Source organism: Astyanax mexicanus, chromosome 11 (genome assembly GCF_023375975.1).
Source record: "Astyanax mexicanus isolate ESR-SI-001 chromosome 11, AstMex3_surface, whole genome shotgun sequence".
Classification (NCBI taxonomy): domain Eukaryota; kingdom Metazoa; phylum Chordata; class Actinopteri; order Characiformes; family Acestrorhamphidae; genus Astyanax; species Astyanax mexicanus.
The window spans coordinates 41,551,359-41,573,442 of NC_064418.1; the positions used below are offsets into that span (position 1 = coordinate 41,551,359).

General features: G+C 38.8%; 1 protein-coding gene across 3 annotated transcripts in view; it reads right to left on the bottom strand.

Moving 5' to 3' along the window:
• LOC103030586 (activin receptor type-1) overlaps positions 1 to 22,084 on the bottom strand; it is a 65,393-nt gene that overhangs the window by 19,554 nt on the left and 23,755 nt on the right. For all 3 annotated transcript variants that reach the window (XM_022680142.2, XM_022680143.2, XM_022680144.2), the window contains exons 2-5: positions 11,941 to 12,014; positions 9,691 to 9,948; positions 8,098 to 8,355; positions 5,425 to 5,688 (exon numbers count right to left, since the gene is read on the bottom strand). In XM_022680142.2, coding sequence (XP_022535863.2) covers positions 5,425 to 5,688; positions 8,098 to 8,355; positions 9,691 to 9,948; positions 11,941 to 12,007 — 847 coding nt within the window. In that variant the 5' untranslated portion in view covers positions 12,008 to 12,014. The remainder of the gene's footprint in view (positions 1 to 5,424; positions 5,689 to 8,097; positions 8,356 to 9,690; positions 9,949 to 11,940; positions 12,015 to 22,084) is intronic.

The window sequence follows — 22,084 nt, forward strand, 5'->3', positions numbered from 1 at the left end:
GGCTGACCAAAGGCTGAGGACAGGCTCAGTGTGGGCTAAATGATGGCTGAGCTGGGGCTCTAGTGTGGCAGAATGTGGGCTAAGGACTGGCTCAGTGAGGACTCGAGGTGGGATGAATGTGGGCAAATACTTAGATGAGCGAGGGCTCTGGATTGGCTGAATGTGGGTTAAAGGATGACTGAGCCAAGGCTCAATGAGGGGCCAAGACTTTACAGAGAGTGGGCTGCAAGAGAGAAGACTTTCCTGAGAAGGACTTATGATGTGTTAAATGTGGGCATTGGACTTGGCTGAGATAGATTTAATGATTGTACTTCAATAGAACAGCGAATTGAAGGAGAGAAGGTATGTGTAATATTTGGAAACTAAATTAATTATTTCCCAGATTTTAATCCTATTTTTTAACTATAGATTAGTTTTCAGATAAAATTTTATGAGTCTCTCCTTATTTAAGTTGACAGGAGCCTGCATGACCAAAAATAACAGCCTGGGGGCAGTGCCAAGACCGCCTGCGAATGGACAGACTTAGCTTTGAGGACTAAAGTTAGGCATAACGTGGGCCGAGGGTAGGCACGGCGTGGGCTCCGTGTGGGTTAAACGGGTTGGCTGAGTAAGGGCTCTGGGTGGGCCTTAAGAACATCACACAAGCAGCAGCTCCACACAGCAGAACCACCCACACATTCCCACGTGAGACTGCAGGAGTGAGGGCTGTGCTCCAGACAAAAGGCGCCATTATCTACTCACTCACACTCAATTTCCAAACAGCATGCAGGGAACCAATCCAGAGGTCCCCCCACGGCAAGCTCACTGCGTGTTTAATCATATACTCATTTATATATACACGTGTGTACACAGAAACAAGAAACAGACAGACAGACAAGAGGACAGACAGACAGATCAGCACAAGCCTACAGATTCAGACAGCGTAATTCCTCTCACATAATCCCTTTTCATCCCTCCATCAGGAGAATGAAGGGTTAGGACAAGAAGCCACTTTTTTCATGTCCAAACAGATCTGATAAATCCCCTCTCCCCCCCGCTCCTCATTCTAACAAGTGTGACACAGATCATCTCAGTCTCGAAGGTCAAAAAGCTGAAACAGAAGACGAAAAAAACTGCAAAAAAAAAAAAAAAAACACCCTTTGCTTTTCTGAAGAGATCACAAAAGCTCACCATCAAAGACGGCAGCTTGTTAGGAAAGTCTCACATAGACTTGAAAGCCAGTGTAAAATCTCTCTTTTCCCCCCAGGTCCTCTGAGAAAATCAGCTTTCATGGTCATTTTGCAAAACAGAATATATCTCTGCGCCTTTGAAAACAAAAGGTTTGCATGACGCATATTTTGTCTGGCAGCTGGAATTTTGCTCACAGGAATGTTAAAGTGTAATCATGTAGTGGGACGTGACATTTACTGGGTGAATAGAGGGAGAGACAGGAAGCGATGATGATTATAAGCTCTGTTTATAGCTGCTTCTGCAAAACTATTCTACTAGATTTCAACTCGGAAAAAAATAATCTATATAAAATGAGTTACATTTCATAAAGAGAATATCCATATATATGATAATGAAAACAGTCTTCGGTTTGTCGAATGAGGTGTGTTTTATTGAATGGTTCTCAGCTTCACTCTATATATTCAGTATTTGAGTGTTCAGCCTTACAGTATATATGCTGATTAGGTATGAAGTCTGGAGTCTACACTATCATCATAGGTATGGGTCGATATGTACGGTGAGGCTCTCATAATTATAGTTTGGTTTAGGAGTCTCAAATTTGGAGCTTGTAATTGGTGCAGGACAAGAATTCCATTTATTCAGCTTGTGGCATTTTATTCAAAATATCAGGAAAAGCCTGAATTGGATGCTTCTTAGCCTGAAGCCATTTGATAGATCTGATGAAAAATGGATGGATTTGTGTGCAATTTGTAACTCTCCTGTTCATCCCTTTCTTCCCGGGATAAGGTCCTCCCATGACATTCAGGTTAATTTGATCTTTATTCTGTCAAGCTTCCTTCTGATAGTGTTTTTGACAGTTTATCTACAGATGCTCAAATGGTCATTTCGTGTTCTATATATATATATATATATATATATACATATATATATATATATATATATATATATATATGTATATATATATATATATATATACAGCTTTTGAAAAAATTAAGAGCCCTGGGTTTCTCTGATTTTGCTATGTATAGGTAGAAGTTTGAGTAAAATGAACAGTGTTATGTGAAATTTTCTCCCAAATTCCACATAAAAATATTGTCATTTAGAGCATTTATTTGAATGAGGTAATGAGAAATGGCTGAAATAACAAAAAAGATGCAGAGCTTTCAGACCTCAAATAATGCAAAAAAACAAGTTCATATTCATAAAGTTTTAAGGGTTCAGAAATCAATATTTGGTGGAATATCCCTGGTTTTTAATCACAGCTTGGCATGTTCTCCTCCACCAGTCTTACACACTGCTTTTGGATAACTATGGTGCAAAATGTAATCTTTGTGCTTGGTGCAAAAATGTAATCAGTTCAGTTTGGTTAGATGGCTTCCTTGTGATTATATTCCAGAGATTTCAATTTGGTAAAATCAAAGAAACTCATTATTTTTAAGTGGTCTCTTGTTTTTTTTTTTTTTCAAGAGCTGTATGCATGTTTGTTACTTTTTTCTTAATTATTCCATTCACTTGACTTGATTACCAACTCAAAAACGAATAGATGATGCTGCTACCACCACCATGTTTAACAGCTGGTGCAGTTTTCTTATAATACAGTGTCTTGACCTTGTGCAACAACAATACATTAATAATCTTAGTGAGTGTATGTGTATTTTTGATCATATATAGATCATATGTATAAGTTAGGGTTTTCTGAGCATGCTATGTTCTTGCACTAGAATAAACTCCTCAACCAAGATCATTTTTTGTACATCTTGTACTTGTGAACATTCTGAATTATATAATAAATTATTAATATTCCAAAGTTTTGAACAGTGTGTGTAAAGCACTATATAAAACTTTCTCAGCAAAACTCCAGAGTCATGGTTAAAGACAGCAGGTGGGCGTCCTGATCCGCCCTCTGCGCCGTTCCCTGAAGGTTCTGCTGCATGGTCGTCTGTCCGGTGGGACAGCAGAGGAAGGGGAGCGTGACGGAACAGAGACGCGGGCGTCCGTGTGTTTCCTTTCTCCACGGGACTCCTTCCTCTTTTCTTTGTGTGGCTGGTACAGCCGAACCGCGCCGGTCTGAAAAGACGGCAATCGAAGGGACAGCGAGAGATATTGGCAGACAATTTCATGCCCTGCTGGGCCGAGCGTACTGAGATACACTTCCCAGCGGCGGCCGAACTGACCCAGCAGACGCCTGTGATTGGAGAAGAGAGGAATTCTGGGATATCACTCCACAATGGGGTTTATAGACAACAACAGAGTGTCGGAGGACTGAAAGGAGAGGTGAAGGGCATTCATGGCTTGGCTTTATACAGGCTTCATGCAGACACACTCGCAGCACCTGCTGCACAACTCCTGCTACACTGTGAGGACGCCAAGCCTTCACACACTGACAAAAGGGCTGCAGGCTTCGCTGGCATTATCTGTGGTCAGAGTGTGGCTAATAAAAAGATCAGCATGTGTGTGTGTGTGTGTGTCTGCAAGGTGAAGCAGAGTGTTGATGAAAAAATTTTTTTTAAAAGTGTGAGGACAGCAGTGAGGGCGTATGGCGTGTGTGCAAGCCACCACTCAAAACTTTGCAACAATTTACTTAAGAACTGCTGTTATTTTCTTTAATAAGTCATATAGTGTATTCTAAAGTTTAAATAAATAATATTTGCCATATACTGTATATAAACGTCCTCTGATAGATATGTCTCAAAATATGAGCACATAGTGAATTTTCCTTTTGTATCAAACAGTACAATTACAAAAGTAATTGATTACTTTGCTTGATGTTATTTTACACATCCTGTGATGTGAACATGGTGATGGCAATGCTGAAACTCTATAATGTGCAGCACAGTTTAAATTAAATATAAATTACAGCTCCTCAAAAGATATATTCAACTCATAATTTGTAACTAGACTATGTCTATTATTCTATTTCTATTTCTGCCATTAAGCAATAATTTAAAATAAAGTCAACAAGCATATATATATAGGCGATTGATTTTGACAATTTAAACGTTTTAGGAACGAAATGTTAATGCTGTCAGTGTAGTCAATACTAATTCACTTCATATCAATCTGGCTCCTCTAAGCAGCTGAGTAGCTCTCTGAGAAGACAAACGTATTTTTGCACTATAAGACACACTGGATTATAAGGCGCATTTTATGCGACTCTAGTAAGGAACACGGGTGTCGCAATGCTTTCCAGGTCTCACCACTGAGGTGTAACCCCTGTAAAGCTAGGGCAAGTTAAGTAAACAAAACTGTAATTCTTAGCAAAAAAAGTGTCAAATTTTAGATGAGCACTGGATATTAATCTATACAGATTTCTCTCCTGAAAACAGTTTATTTGGGTGAGTTAAGTGCTTCCGTTTATTTACAGTAAGCTTAGATTTCCAGATTTCCACTAAAGCTGAAGCATTAGCATTAGAGGCTAACCGCTAACGATACTGCTAATGCTGCTCCAGCAGTGCTAGCCGGGGTTAGAATCAGGCTACAGTCAGATAATACTCACCTCTGGGCGGCCAAAGAGCTATCACATAGCGAGGTTAGCGGCTAATGCTAATACTGCTCCAGCCTCAGTGCTGGAGAACTAAACTGAAACTCCTGTATATCACTGTACTTTAGCAGAGTGACTTTACTGCTCCTTACAACCTGACTTGTAAAATTCCTACGTAAGGCACACCAGGTTATAAGGTGCACTGACGACTTTGGTGAAAATGTAAGGATTTTAATGCGCCTTATAGTGAGAAAAATATGGTAACGTAGATGCTGGTATAATAAATATCTATTCCTAATGCAATTAAGAAATGTTAGTTAACAGGAATATTAGAGATCTGATTTGAGGACTTGAAGAAAACGTCAAAAAAACTTCACAAAGCACAAAGTGTGGGATTAAAACCTTCACATGTTTACAAAAGACAGTTGGGAAGATTTAATGAAGATTTAATTTTATAGGACCCCTATTAAAAAAAGAGATAGGTCACATCTAAGTTTATGCTCACTGATAATCAGTTTAACAATTCAGGGTAAAATACGATTTCACCCTGGGCGCTCAGACTTTTGCACTTTTGGAAGCATCTATCAATTTCTAATTCTAATTCTTTTAAATCATGTCAGATTATGTTTTAGATCATAATCTGAGAGTAAAAGCAGGTTTATGCTGTGAGTTATCTCTCTGTGAGCTCATATTCATAGAGGGGCTATACATACAAATACGTTTCCAATTTGCATGTGTATGTATGTCTGTGTAGTGATGTATGTATTCATTACCTCTCACAGGAAGAGCCACGCTGAGATTCATGTTGCACAGGTGAGCCTGGCAGCACTCCACGATCTGGTCAGGTGAGGGCGGGGTCTTGCAGGTCATGCGGCCCTGCTCGTACACGGTGAAACAGCCCTTCTGATAGACCAGCACCCCATCACTCAACGTCAGAGATGAGAAACACTGCTGCCCCATACACCGCTCTCCACTCACACACGAGCGGCCCTCGCACACACACTCGTGCTCCTTAGGAAGAAGCTTCGTCTCCACATCTGTTACAAAGGGAAAAAGTGGAGAGGAGGAAATTTTTTTTTAGAAATTATAGAGAATGAGTACAGTTTGTTTTACAGTAATGTAGAACAAAAATAAAATATATAAATGTAATATACAGTACTGTGCAGGCTCTAACAACTGATTAAAAAGCTGCTTATCCTTTCAGTAAGAGTTTATTTGTCAAAAACACTTTCAAAGCTTTACTGGTGGAAGAAAAAACAACAACATGTCCAGTTTCTATCTAATATCTAGTTAATCTAATTAAAAATCTAATCTGAATAAATACAAATACAGTGTCTGGAGTTCACAGAGACGCCAGCAACTAAACCTGTGTTCTTCTATCTTTGCTCTACATTACATTACATTAGCAGACACTTTTGTTCAAAGCGACTTACAAAAGTGAAGTACAAAAAATAATAGAAGTTAAAGGTAAAAATACATTTTTGACAGGACCTAAAGGAGGTCAAAGGGGAATAATGGGATAGAGGAGTGAAGGAGGGGAAGAAGGAAATGAGGTTAGAAGTAGTTAGTTAGAGGTGTTAGGAGAGTAGGTGCTCTTTGAAGAGCTCAGTCTTCAGGAGTTTATTAAAGATAGTGAGAGATTCTCCTGATCTGGTAGTGGAAGGTAGTTAGTTAGAGGTGTTAGGAGAGTAAGTGCTCTTTGAAGAGCTCTGTCTTCAGGAGTTTATTAAAGATAGTGAGAGATTCTTCTGATCTGGTAGTAGAAGGTAGTTAGTTAGAGGTGTTAGGAGAGTAAGTGCTCTTTGAAGAGCTCAGTCTTCAGGAGTTTATTAAAGATAGTGAGAGATTCTCCTGATGTGGTAGTGGAAGGTAGTTTGTTCCACCACATCAGTATTTTATTCAAAAACAGCACATTCTGACCACTGGATTGATGTTTATTTGCATTTATTTTAATAGCATACAGTATTTTTTAACAGTATAGTAAGTTTTCATGTCAGCCTAGAGCTTTTCCATTGCTATGTATGCTGTTTTTAACTATATAAAATCTCATTATAGGCCTACAACCTAAAACTTTATATATAAAATTGCACATTGCTGCATGTATGGCTTTCAATTGAGAAATGTAAAAAATGCAACATTTTTGTATACCTCAAATCACTGACATGGTAACTTTATACTTTGAATTGCAATGGAATAAAATGTAATTATTGTGTTTCATTGATTATTGTGATTATTGTGCAAGTGTTTCAGGACCATTTCTATTAGTCCATTTATTGGGATATGTTTACAAAGGTACAATACAAAAAAAATGTTCCTTTAGACTATAAAATTGATAAGAAAGTGATGGTGTTGATGGTTGATAACAGCGATATTACTAAAAATACTATTAGGTACACCGTATTATAAGGCACACTATCAATAAAGGTTTATTTACTGGAATTATTTTCATACATAAGCACACCAGAAAATAAGACGCATTTTAAGCGAAACTAGTAAGGAACAAGGGTGTTGCCATGTTTCCCTTCTAATTCAGCAGGTCTCAATGTTAACCTACACAGATGTCTGTTCTGAAAACTGTTTATTTGGGTGAGTAAAGCACTTCCATTTATTTACGATAAGTTTAGATTTCCAATATTTTAGCACGGTTAGCAGCAGTGCTAGCCACGGTTAACAACGCTTAGTGCTAGTAAATGCCACCAAACAGTGCTATGCTGAGGAACCCTGAGTGTCCGCAATCAGCTAGCGGTTCGTCCCAAGTAACTTGTTTTAACACGGTAAACACGCAGACTACAGTCCATATACTCATCTCTGAACAGATAAAGAGCTAGTGTTGCGGATAGTGGCTAATGCTAACAATGCTCCAGCCTTGGTGCTGGAGAAACTTTACTGAAACTCCTTAATAATGCTGTACTTCACCGGAGTGGCAAATAGAAGAGATATACAGTTCAGAGTGCAGAGAATTTAGCAGGAACAGAAAGCACAGAAAAGTACATACTCCAGAGTAACATCCACATGTGAAATAAAATACTATGCCTAGTTTGACAGAACACTAGTTAAGATATTGCTAAGATACGCTAAATATAATCTCTGCACAAATAATGCAGTTAATTCTTTTTTTTTTTCAGGACTCTCATAAACTGCACTGGTTTAACATGTTTGTTGATTTGGGCTGAAACTATTACTATATAATATCTAAAACTAATTAGCACAATATTTCCTTTTCGAGAAATATTTCAGCATGAATAGCTGTAAATTAATTTCTCATCCACTTTTAAGACTTCAGTGATTAAAGAGTTATAGTTAATTGATTCAGCTCATTTATCAGGCAAATTAGAATTGAAAACACATTAACTACTGTTTTTTTCATAATTAACTGACTGTAAAATTTTAATTAATGTGAAAAAGTAGCACTTATATAATATATTTTAGATGTGGTCGCATATTACCTCTGGTTGGCGGCTCCACAGTGACGTTGGCGTTACACAGGTGACCCGAGCAGCAGCTGACGACGCTGTCAGGTGATGTGGGTGTGTCACATTTAGCCCCGCCCCTCTGGGAGGCGGAGTAACAGCCCTTGTGATGCTGCAGGTTACCACCAGTCACTGTAACGGAGGAGAAACACTGATCTCCTACACACCGCCCACCGCTCACACACTCCGGTCCTTCACACACGCACTCGTGCTGCGCGGAGACTGCGCTGGAGTCTGGAGAGAAAACACAAGCAACAACACAGACTGAGCAGGCTGCTCGTAAGCTAATTTACAATCCTTTGTGCTCAGGGAGTGTTACTACAGGACAAACGCAGACCCTGATCATTTCTACTACAGTATATTAAACACAGAGTAACACAGGGAATAATACAGGAGTAACTGCACGTAACAACAGCACTCAGACAGTATAGCACACCCAGAGCAACGGAAGATTAACAATCATCATACAGCTTGTTCATATTAAATAGTTATTAGCTCTACAGCTGCTGCTGCTGTGTGCTTCTGCAGCGTACAGATGAACACGAGATGAAGACCGAACATCAGTGCTAATGAATTCCATTAACAAATCAAAACCTCCACACTGTACTAAATAATTAGTCCAGTTTACTTAAGTGGATAATGGAACACAACCGGACTCATCTGAGGTTTTTATAATCATATCTCATCTTCTACTGTATGATAATTATCTGTAGTAGTATATGAATGTGTGTGCATGTGTGTTTGTCAGTGTAAAGGCTGCTTATGCACTATTATCACTACACTACCAGGGGTTAATGAGAATAAAAAATGCAAAATAATTTATATATATATTTATAAATATTTAATTTATATTTTATATATAATCTAAAATAATATATATTTGCATAAAAGTGCAAATGCATATATCTCCATATTTCTGTCTCTAGTATATATGTATATATATATATATATATATATAATGGGAAACGAGAACAGTGTGACTGTTTCTTTTGCTAAAAACAGTAAAAAAAAGTAAAAAAGTAGTACCCTGATGTGATAATTAGAGGTGGGTGATATGACACAATATTTTAGGATATAATATCGTTCATGATATTTAAAAAAATGTTGGCGCTATTATGGCATACAATATGATATGGCACACCCCTAATCCATATATCTGATTAATATTTTGGAGGTTGTCCTTTATGGTATTACTGTAAGTATTATTTAGTATAATTAAAATATATATATATATAAATTATAATCTTTGATCTTTAGGGTGTAGAAAAAAAAACAAAAAAAAACTTTGATATTTGATATCTTGAAGATGATATCTTAGTTTCCAATTATACCTAAGTACTATGTTTATGTCTAATGTTCTTGAGGCTGTTTTCATTTAGCACTTATTGATGTAAACCATTATTTATGTTGGCATTTGTTTTAACAGTTCTCCAGCTGTATGTTAAAATGTTAAAAATTATGTTTTTTAGATACTGGTTATATTAATATCATGAAGAGAACAGACATGATTCAGAAATCACAAAGACTGACTGTAAAAGTGAGAATGTAAATGTATAATTTGTGAATCACCTGTGCTCGGCATCTCCACTGTAACGTTGCTGTTACACAGTGTTCCCTGGCAGCAGTGCACCGTGACGCCAGGCGTCGGCGGGGAGCTTCCGCACCGGCCCGCCTCTTCCTCCTTACCCACAATGCACCCCTTCTGGCGGAGGGCAGTCCCGTTCCGGATGGAGAGAGAGGAGAAGCACTGCTGGCCGAAGCAGCGTCCGTCGCTGCCGCATGACTGCCCCTCGCACACACATTCAAAGTCACTGGCAGTGGCTTTATCTGCGGAGGACACACACATACACGCAGCAGAGTGAGCGAAACATTCTCCCCCTCCTCTTTTATCCGCAGTACTGCGATGCAGACACCCAGCAATGTCAAAACACACACTGCGACTCAGCTTTCTGAATCACACACACACACACACACCACGGATATTTCCACGCCAAGCAGCAGTAAAGAGTAAAGAAGAGTCGAAGAAGAACCGGAGTGAATTTAAAGCGGCTGATATTACAGATAAGAAAGGGAGAGCGAGAGCAAAGAGAAGGCAGAAAGCAGAAAGAATAAGAGAGAGAGTATATAAAAGGGTGTTTTCACATTTGGATAACGGGTGAGCGATATAACAATATGTACTGTTTCATAATAAAATTTATCATCAGGATACACAATTATACACTCTTCGGAAATGGAATGTCCCATTCATCTGGTACCCGCTATCAAGCCTCACCTGAACTCATGACTGATAAGTCATGTTGCTTTATCATGAGCAGACGGGCCAGTGTTCAGCCTCCTCACAAGATAACACCTCAATTTTATACAGGTCTGAGTGTTCCCAAGCCACCCCTTAAAGTAACATTTCATGTTCATCAAGGTACATACAGCTGTCCCATGACTTTTCCTATAAGATTTCTCGATCCACAGGGTCACAGTGTATCTTATAATGATATTCTTGGCGATATGACAACATTAAATTAAGAAATATATCATTTTAAGAATAAACTACTTCAACAAAATTAATAAACTGTGATATTATTACAATAAATGATACTAGACAGATACAATCTGTCTCTAGTAGATTTTTAAAGAGAAATGAGAACAGTCTGAATTCTCCTTTTGCTACAAACAGCAAGAAAGTTGTACTCTGGCGGCCTGAAAATATTACAACACAATATTTCAGGGTATTTTTGTGATAAGGATATAAAAAAATAATAATATTGGGTATGATACAAAATGGCACACTCCTAGAGGTCAGCACATTAAGTGATATTGATCGTGACCGGTGGTGTCTGGCTGGGACCCATTCACATTCAATGGAGCATTTTTTTTAGCTTCCAACATATACAGTAAATGATCATGGTAGACAATACTAGCTACTATTCTTTACAATGCAATAAATCACAATTTTAGCATAAATAATTAGCCATAATGCTTTTTGATAGATTGTTGTTGCATTTAAGCCATTTTTAAAATAATGGGTTTCAATTTGGCTATACTAAAAAAAAAACTGAGTTCTAGTGGAGTTATGGTGTGAACAGAAAGTGGTCTGAGATCACAGCAGGGGTTAAAAAAGAACAGAAAATGTGAAAACACCCTAAAAGACAGACTATAAAGGTAATAAAAAGGTGATAAAAAGGTCAAATTAAGGGAAAGACAAAGACAACCACATTCATCATTTGTGTTGAACACTGATGGAATGTGGCCTCCACCTTCAACACATATGATTGGTGAGAGTTAAGGGCCTTGCTCAGGGGCCCCAACAGTGGCAGCTTACTGAACCTGGGTATCAAACCCACAACCCTGTGCTATATAACCAATAAACCACCACTGCTACTGAGAAACTTTAGAGGTGAGCATGCAGAGAGAGTATGAGAGAGGGAAAGAGAACAAAAGGGAGCAAAAGAAATAGAAAGGGAGAAAGGGGAGAGAAAGAAGAGAGAGAGAGAGAGAGAGAGAGAGAGAGAGAGAGAGAGACTCAAATGCTCAGTCATCATTGAGCTTTGAAAGGCAATCAGTGCAGGCACCACAAACAAGTTGACACACTGAGGTAGTGAGAGTGCCCTTGAACAAGGAGGATGCAAACTAACTCCATCTTTCTCTCACACACACACACACACACACACACACACACACACACACACACACAGTGTGAGAGTGAAAGAATGGTCTTTGACGGACTGACTCTGCAGCATTACTGTGTGAATGTGTTTCAGTATAGTGAACGGTGCCCTGCAGAGATATATATATAAAATGTGTATGTGTGTTTAAGGGTCTTACCTTCTGTACTGGCGGCTGGTAAAACCATCAGGACCACAAGCAGGAGAATCATGATGCCATCCACCATCACAGACCTTCAAACAAACACAGAAAAATGATTATAAACACCAGAAACTAAGACTCTGGAACCAGCCGTTCAGTGAGTAAGAGTAGCGTCATCATCACGTAACCCCACCACCTCACCACCCCCATCCCCCCCCGCCCAAACTTCAACAATCCCACCTACCCACCCACCCACCCATCCTTACAACCACAACTCACACTCCTCTGAGGTGGAGTGAAGAATAGAACTGCGTAGTTGCAAAAAAGAAAGGGAAAAAACAGTCTGCACACACACACACACACACACACACACACACACACACAAATACACACAAAAACAAGACACCCTCCCACTGCTCACCGGCAAAAGTGAGATACAATTCAGACAGCAGAGAAAAGAGAGAGAGAGGGAGACTGAGAGGGAGGGAGGGAGGGAGAGAGGGAGCGAGAGTTAGATGGAGGGAGTGAGTGAGTGAAGGTGAGGATGGGGCGAGAGACGGGCACGGTGTCGGGGGTCCACGGGTCGAGAGCCGTCCCCCGGCTGGCCACAGAGTCAACACCAAGTTTAAAATCCTCAACTAAACTGGGTCTCATTCCTCCCTGTTGTCCTGGCAACAAGGCATTGAGTGGCAAGCAGTGGGAAGACTGGCTGTCTCCTATTGGCTATCCGAGCGAGGGAGAGAGAGAGAGGGATAGAGGGAGAGTGAGAGAGAGAGTATGAGCAGAGACAGAGAGAGACTAAAAAAGAAAGGAAAGGAGAGGATTGCGGGAGAAGAAGAGACAACGAAAGTGGAGAAAAGGAGAGAGCAAGAGATAGAGAGTCTGTATCTGAGACTGAGATGTAGAAAGAGAGAGAGAGAGAGAGAGAGAGAGAGAGAGAGAGAGAGAGAGAGATGAAGGACAGAACAAGAGGAAAGAAACACGGAATGGAGGGAGAAAGAAAGATAGAGGGGGAGAGAGAGAAATGGAGAAGAAGAGAGTATGAGCAGAGACAGAGAGGCTAAAATGAAAGAAAAGAAGAGGAGTGTGAGAGGAGGAGAGAAAGAAAGTGGAGAAAAGAAGAGAGCAAAAGATGTGAGTGTGAGAGAGTGTGAGACTTGAGACATAGAGATATGAAGAAAAGAGCTAAGGGAAAGAAACAGGGGATGAAGGGAGATAGAATGAAGAAAGATAGGAAATAGAGAGAGGGAGTGAGAGAGAGAGACCAATAGAAAGCAAGAGAGAGAGAGGTGAAGGAAAGAATTGAGTGAAAGACAGAAAAGAAATACAGAAAAATAAAAGACGGAATATGAAAACATATGAAAGGGAACTGAGAGAGGAGAGATAGAGTACAAGAAAGACGAGAGTTAGAGAAGCAGCAGCCTGGCCAAACGTGAAAAGAGGAGGAGGAGGAGGATGAAGAAGAAGAGGAGGAGAGGGGAATAGGCGCACAGCAGGAAGGATGAGTGCAGAGCCCCAGAGAAGCGTTTTAGAGGCAGACAGACGCTCCCTCGCCCCTCTCTCTATTCCCCAAACTCACCCACTCACACGCGCCAATCACGCCTTCCAGGGGAGCATTACTGCGCTTCTGACACACACACACACACACACACACACACACACACACACACACACACACACACAGTAATACTGAGTTGGAGTGTATGAAAACTGCCACCATCATCATCATCATCATCATCATCATCATCACTATCATCACCATGTCCATACTGCAACTGCTGCTCTTCTAAAGTGATAAAATGCTAACAGCTAACAGCTCCCCAGTGACCTGTTTATTCTACACAAATCACTTACCGTTATCTAGCCTGCCTGCAACTCACTGTGTGTGTGTGTGTGTGTGTGTGTCTCTGCTGATGAATGCTTTTGTCCCTCTGTGTGTGTGTGTGTGTGTGTGTGTGTGCGCACACACTCTTTTCCGTGGCTGCCTGGATGCTCCCAGACATAAAAAATTAAGCATGTTCTGTTAGCATTAGCCTAGCGGCACTGTAGATGCCCAGCTCTAGATACCACATGCTGCTCCTTTAATCAGGACACAAAACCAGACAGACACACACACACACTACCTCCCTCCCTCTCACGTACACACACACACTCACAGTACCTCCCGCTCTCACACACACACATACACTCACAGAATCAGTCACCCTCAGCAGCAGGGGCAGGGGCAAACGGGGGGCAGACAGGGGGCGCTGAGGGGGTAAGAGGGGTGAAAGAGGGGGCAGTGGGATAGAGACAGTGAGCCTGGCGGGAATTCGCTGAGCTAGAACTGAAAACAGAGCTGCGCGGAGAAAAAAGGGGGGCACTGCTGATTTCAATTAGGGGAATTAATACAGTTGGGGATTTCAAAAAATTATACCAAGAACTGCAGAGGAACGAAAGAGAGGGGGGGCGCTTCTATTCAGTGACCTGAATTTTTCATGTCTTCCCTGGGACTGATTTATTGTGGCAGAATATGCTGTACGTTAAAGGGCCCATACCGTGAGAAGAGATAAAGTAGAGAATTTAAACTGTGGTAAATTAAACATATCAACTGTTTAAAATTTGTACTCTCCACCAGACAATATATATATATATATATATATATAAAGCAATTAACAAAACACTGTATCCAATGTATGCCTTTTCTTTTTTATACCAGTAAAACTTATTCAAACTGAATGAGCATTTTAGTCTTGAAAGCTTTCGGGGCAAAAATCAAACAGCCAATCAGAACAGAGCACATTAACATATAGTCATCTTAAAAGGTACACTAATAAAAAGCATAATTTTTCAGAAAACCTCTGGAATATAATCAAGAGGATGATGGATGATCAAACCAATCTGAACTTCTTGAATTTTTGCACCAGGAGTAAAGCAGCATGAAGTTATCCAAAAGCAGTGTGTAAGACTGGTGGAGGAGAACATGCCAAGATGCATGAAAACTGTGATTAAAAACCAGGGTTATTCCACCAAATATTAATTTCTGAAAATACTTAAAACTTTCAGAATATGAACTTGTTTTCTTTGCATTATATGAGGTCTGAAAGCTTGGTATCTTATAATTATTTTAGTCATTTCTAATATGTCGCAAATAAATGCTCTAAATGACAATAGTTTTATTGGGAATTTGGAAGAAATGTTGTCCGTAGTTTATAGAATAAAACAACTGTGTTAATCAGAGTAACTGATTCAGAAACTGAAGTGGACTCTTAATTGCCAATATACTTACAATGTGCATTACTGCACAAATTCCTAACTCTGCCCAATCCTAATAGTTAATAATTAATTTTGATGGACTTTTTGACCAAACAATACTAATACTTACATACTCAGAACAGTGAATTACCTCAAATTTTAACATTTAACATAATAAGGCACACTTGCTCGACCCTTAGAGAATGTCCTTCTCAAATTTAAGATGTACACAAGGGGTTGTTTTCCAGGACAGGGATTAAGCCAACTCTCAGACTAGACTATACCCCACTGTGAATGGAGATTCTCCACTGAAAAAGCTATGAAGTCTGGGAATAGGTTTAACCAGTGTGTGGCAAACAAAACCATACAAAAAGTATGCCCAGGTAAGAACAAATCACTAAAAAAAGACATATCCTGCTGTATAGAAGACTATATTCAACTAAAGGTACAGACTGGAAGTTTTGCACTGAACTCAACTAAATAACTGAAAAAACATCAAACCATGGACTTGAAACTTGGAAGAAACTAGAAACGGATGGGTAGAACCCAGAACACCTGCTCACTGGTCTCGATTATAGGCATGATTCTGTGTTCCTTTATAAAAAAGCACAAAGACTGTTTGTCTGCGGTAAGTGATCGTTTGCTACAGATGCAGCAGATGGGGATTAGGCTGAAGTACGCTCCTTTAAATAAACACACCCTGCACAGGACGCTGCAATACACTGAAGTATCCCAGCCTGTGGAGGTTCTTGAGGAGACGACTTCTAATATCTGAATGTGTTCATTCAACAAAACTCCATTTTATTAACAAAGACTATAAAGATATATGTTTACAGCACTCGTCTCAGGAGAGTTAGCTGATACTCTTGGTGAAGCTAGGCTACAAAACAAGGCTGTCAACTGAGCGCATTTGGCACACAAACACACACACATACACACACGCAACACATATATAGGCTCACCCACACACACACAGACACACACACACACACATACACCCCTACTCACCCACCCAGCAGCACCGATCTCAGAACACAACGGTTGCTTTCGCACGATCTGCTTTGTTAAAAGAAAAAGACGCTCAGGAAATTTCACGCTCTGCTCATCTTTCCTTTTTTGGCTTCGCAAGAAGGTTGAGGATAATCCCGTGGTATTCCACACACACACAATTTTGGCTGAAGTTATTGATTTCACAAACAAGGAGCAGCCATAACGAGCAAGGTGTTGTTTTTCTGGTCTTAGTCTGGTATTAGTCTGCGGCTGGAGCCAAATTAAAATCTGAACCTCCAGCCACTACTATAAACAATCTATATTAAAAACTTTTTTTAACCTACAAACAGTTCATTGAGCAATTCTATAGAAAAGCGGTCTTCAAATATGCACCATGTATCCAGTGTCCAGTCCTAGATGAATTCAGTGCTCACTAGAAGTAAAGAGAACCTCGGTTAATTCTCGGAGGAAAGCACAGTGACTCCGTTTCAATACATCATCTCACAGACGCAGCTTTGTGCTGATCGACATCACCCTAAGAATGATGAGGGGAAAGAGCGCCATCTACCCACCCAGAGAGAGCAAGGCCAATTGTGCTCTCTCAGGGCTCCGGAAGCCGGTGGCAAGCTGCATGAACGGGATTCAAACCAGTGATGTTCCGATCATAGTGGAAGCGTATTATTGCGCTGGACCCTTTGGAGCCCTATACAGAATATTTTAAATAAAACAGTACTTACGATTAGTTTTCAGAACCACAAAATGGAAGACAGCCAAAATGCAGAAACAACCTTGGTTTTTATATCTGAAGACCGGGCCTGGATTTAGGGTCCAGATTAGAGAATCTCAGCCATAAAAGAACTTATTCGGTTTTTATGAAGATTCCGAGACTCACCAATGTTTTCATTAGCTGGAATAGCTTTTGTTAAGTTAACAAAAACAATATGATCAATCATTATACTTTTTAACTCAACATTTTATATGATCTGAACAAATATTGCAATACGTCATCTTGCATACAGTATTACATTGGATTGCATACAGGAATAGACCCCTGCATTGATGCACAGCAATACTCATATATTTCTATTGCAATCGTGGTTCTTTATGGGACCAAAAGTGGTCCTTCTATGTAGGGGTTTGCCATATCATATCGTACATGATAATATCGCCAAAAATTTTGAATATCGTAAACGATATTAGACCCTGAAATATGGTGCCATATCACTCACTCCTAATTATCACATCAGGATACTACTTTTTTGCCGTTTTAGCAAAATAAAAATTCACTGTTCTCATTTTCCATGATATATCTACTAGAGATTATATCTGTCCAGTATCATTTATCTTACTTTAATCCTGGATATATGGAGATATTTGGAGTGCATTATTAGTATCATGACATTCTGGATCATTATCATCACTTCTGTTATAAATCTGATAAAATTATTTTATTTTTAATATCTCAGTTAGCCATATCATATTGCATGCAATAATAAAATTATAAATATTTTTTTCTAATCAGTGTTTTGTCATATCGCCAAAAGTATTGTTATCGTAAAAAAATACCATGAAATATCGTAATATTATTTTAGAGCCATATCGCCCACCCCTACTTCTATGGCAGGGTGTTTGAGTAGGGCAACCAGCAAACTCTGCTGGAGACCAGAACTTCAGGACTGAAGTTGATGTTCTTCTATTTTATGGCATCTCTCTTAAAAATAACAATTTTAGCATCTTTATTTGTTTTAAAGATTGCCGTTTTTCACATCTCACTTCTCAGCTATAATATAATTTTACTCATTTCTTTGCTGTTTTTGTTCTGTTCCAGCAATTCAATCAAACGTGCCAAAACATTGCAGGTGTCTGCGTAATCGGCCTAATTGGAGGCATTATGAGTGACATTCACTACTACAGTGCTGCCATAGAGATAATATAACTGATCAAACCAGTCTCTATGAAACGATACAGACAGATAGTGCCACATAAAATCATTACAAAGCTCCTTAATTACATGACCATATCAGCCGAGGACACCAATAACACCTGCCCTGCACCCTGACACACTTTACCTGTGTTAGATGATGTTGGATATAAAGGTTGGGTGATTATTCAACAAAACAAATGTGTTTCTGTATGGTGGATAACGCCTTATTTAAGCTTCCTACAGTAACACAGAATCAAATGTGCCAAGTAAAATGTTTTAATTCAAACATTTTAATGAGAACAGAGAGAGAGAGAGACAAACATCTAGTAAAATAAATTATTAAAATTAAGCAGTGGTTTAATAGGCAGACATCCAGCCAGCTCCTTGTTACTGTGCAGCTTCTGCAATTATTACACTGGCTGTTGTTTACAGACTCCCTGTAATTGGTCTAAACCTGATTTTTAGAGGCATGCTGCTTTTCAGAGTTCTAATCAAACCAACAATACAGAATATATATTCAGAAAAATGCACCATGCCATCATTTAATCACAATAACGATAGCTTGTCATTGTATTCCCCACTCCTAAATAAACATCCACCTCTCATTAAAGAAACTGAACTAAATTAAGAAAGAAGTGTGAGTAAATCAAACTGACCAGGTCAGAAACACAGACCCACAGAGTATGAGCGCATTAAAGATCCCGGGTTAGAAACTCATCAGCTGTAGTAAACAACCTAGAGAAAAAAAAAAAAAAAACTCCTGCCCTGCAGTACAGAAGAATCCACTTAATTAAGTCAACTTCACTTCAGCCAATTTAAGTGCCGTATTCCATCAGCTCAGAGAAGAAATGCAATTCATGAGGTGAAATTAAATACGGTGAGTTTAAAGTAAATGTTTCTAAATATAAAAAAAAAAAAAAAAATCTACTTACCTACCTAACAAATCAGCGGAAGTCAATTAGTATGAAGAACAAACTATTTCAGAGGAAAAATAAATTAAAATATAAATTAATTCCGCTAATAAAGAATATATTAAAAGAGGAAATTAAATAAGGAATTAAATTAAAAACTAACCAATTAAATAGTAAATAAATGAACAAATACATAATAAATCAATTGAGGCACATATGTATGTATTAATTTAGTTATTTACAGATCTAACAGAAAATAAGCACACAATTTGTTGTACAGATGCATCAAACCCAGTCCTCAACCAATTATAATCAGTGATGTCTGCTTCATTAGAATGCATATAGAAACTATTGGATTACTTATCATTCATGCATTTTATAGACATATTTTATTTACTTACCATTTTAAAACTTTGAGACTTTTTTATATTTATTCATTATTTTATTTATGTCATTAATTTATATATCATAAATTAAATGTATGTTTCCCCCCTATCCTTTTTGTCCCAATTGGGTCTGAATCTGAATTTTGGTGGATTCTGAGTGTTTGTCTAGACTCTAGACTCTAGAGGGAGAGGGAGTCTGTTAATAGATTTGTCCAGTGATTGATATTACTATTAATGTTATTTTTTGTTTTTTTAGTTCATGAGAATGAACTCCTTATTCTTATTTATTTTCTATTGCCATTTTCATTTCTTTTTACCCTCCTTTTTTCATATCCTCTGTGTCTTTCTCTCTGTTCACTACACTCCTGCCTTGTTATTCCTCCTCTTATTCTTCTCCACTGACTCCTTTATTCCTACTACTCCCTTCTCTTTTCCAGTGTTCTTCCTTTACCTTAGATTCTTCTTCTGTAACTTTCTTTTCCCATCCCTCTTCTTCTCTCTCTCTCTCTCTCTCTCTCTTTCTGTCTGTTAGAGGAGGTCGGCGGGTCCTCCTGGGCCGCTGTATTCCCCTGCAGCTCTTTATCCTGTATATACTGTATGATATCAGTGTAGAGAAGGGAGGCAGCCCAGGGGAGGCTGAGGAGACAAAAGGCGAGATCAAACCCAAACAGGCCTGTGACGAAGACGCGCTCCGACGCTCTGCAGAGGGAGCTGAACAAACCTAAACCTGTCCAGCTGCTAACAGCTGCACTCAGAGCAGCACCGGCTCCAGGCTCCTGAAGACTCATCTGTTGTTTACTACCTGGAACAAGCGGCGGAATCGGCCGTGACCCCTTTATAGAGTTCATTCCCTGCTCCACTTAGCTCTGCCTGAATCTCTGAACCTGCCTTATTCTGTGATCATTAATCAAAGCATTGTCACTGACATACTGTAATGTAGAATGATGTGTGGAAATTAGGGGTGGGCAATATGGCTCTAAAATAATATCACGATATTTTATATCACAGTATTTTTGCGATAACAATATACATGGTGATATAGGAAAACTAAAATAATTCATTCATTTCAGGAACCGAGTATAAGAGTATAACAGTATAATCATAATGTGGCAAAATAAATAATATAGCATAAAATAATATAATGCAGCAAATAATATTGCAGAATATTTAGTGCAAGCATATAAACTGCAAACTAAAACAATTCTACAATAAATACACCTAAAGCTTCACAGTAAATAATAGACTACTTTTAAGACAGAACAGCCCTATTATCACGATATGGATTTTTAATATCATGATATTTCTGTGTCACGATGTATTGTATACAATATAATATTGCCCACCCCTAGTGGAAATTGTGAAATTTTTAGGAAAATTCTGGGGAAAATCTGGAATTTGTATAGTTTTTTGTTCTCACATTTCTCAATATTTTTATCTTATTTAACACTTTATACCATCAAACCTACAGCATAAACTGCTGAATGTTAAACACAGCCAACTATGTCACTGTCATGCCAAAACTATCAAAAATAAATAAATAAAAAATAGTACCGTCCAATCATTGTCACACACTAAAACGCTGACATTACACGAGGGGTGGGAATCACAGACATCCAAAGATATATTATAACAATTCTCACGATATATATATATATATATATATATATATATATATATATATATATATATATATATATATATATATATATATATATATAACAAAACTATGACTCTACCAGGAATTATGGATTTATTGGAGTTAATTTAACAAAATTGGACAACCAATATTCCTTACCTCACATTTATCCTCTATTCATTTGACTGTTGTCACCAAATGGAGTAATAAAGCTTTATGAAATTAAACATTAGATTCCATGTATATCAATAATGTATCACAAACAAAAACTATACAAAATCGATATTTTAAAAATACCCCTAATCATTACTACTTAGTGGATTGTCTCTGTACACAATGTCAGGTGTGTGTGTGTGTGTGTATGTTCCCAAGCTGTCCCCTGCTATCCCATAACTTTTGAAATTTGTCAGTGTGCAGTACACAGCCCTGTGTGAGAACCTGCATGACACAATGTGCGTTCTTCAAAAATAAAAAAAATGATTAATGATCTGATAATTGCTGAAGGGTAAACTGAAAGCCCACTAAAAGCCCTTGTCAAATAGCTTCAGGAAGTGTTTGAGTAAATGAGAAGAGCACACCGCTTATTTGCTTACGGTCATATTTTCAGGCATAAGCAGATGTCAGCATAAAGCATTCAATTACACAAGATCTACAAGATCAACTCCAACAACGAAAACCACAACAACGCAACGGAGCCACCAACACACTGAGCCCTCTGTGTACCAACGTCATCAGATTTCCACAGGCTTAAAACTAGTCCAGGCAGACCCAAAGGAGCGGATTGGGTTTTATTTTTTAACTTTACCCAAATAAACCCTCTCTAACACCCATTAAGCCTGAAGACGCTGAGTCATCGACCACACACACACACACACACACACAAAGAGAAGGGGAGAGGGACAAAGATAGAGAGATGGAGGGTATTGTATGTTACTGAGGGAGAAAGAAGAACACTGAAAAAGAGACAATGAGAAAAGTAAGGGGAAAAAGAGAGAGAAGGAAAAGTGAGAACAGACAAGAAGAAGAAGAGGAGGTGTAATCAGCTCTGGAGCGACCACCTAGAGCAGGGGTCACCAACATG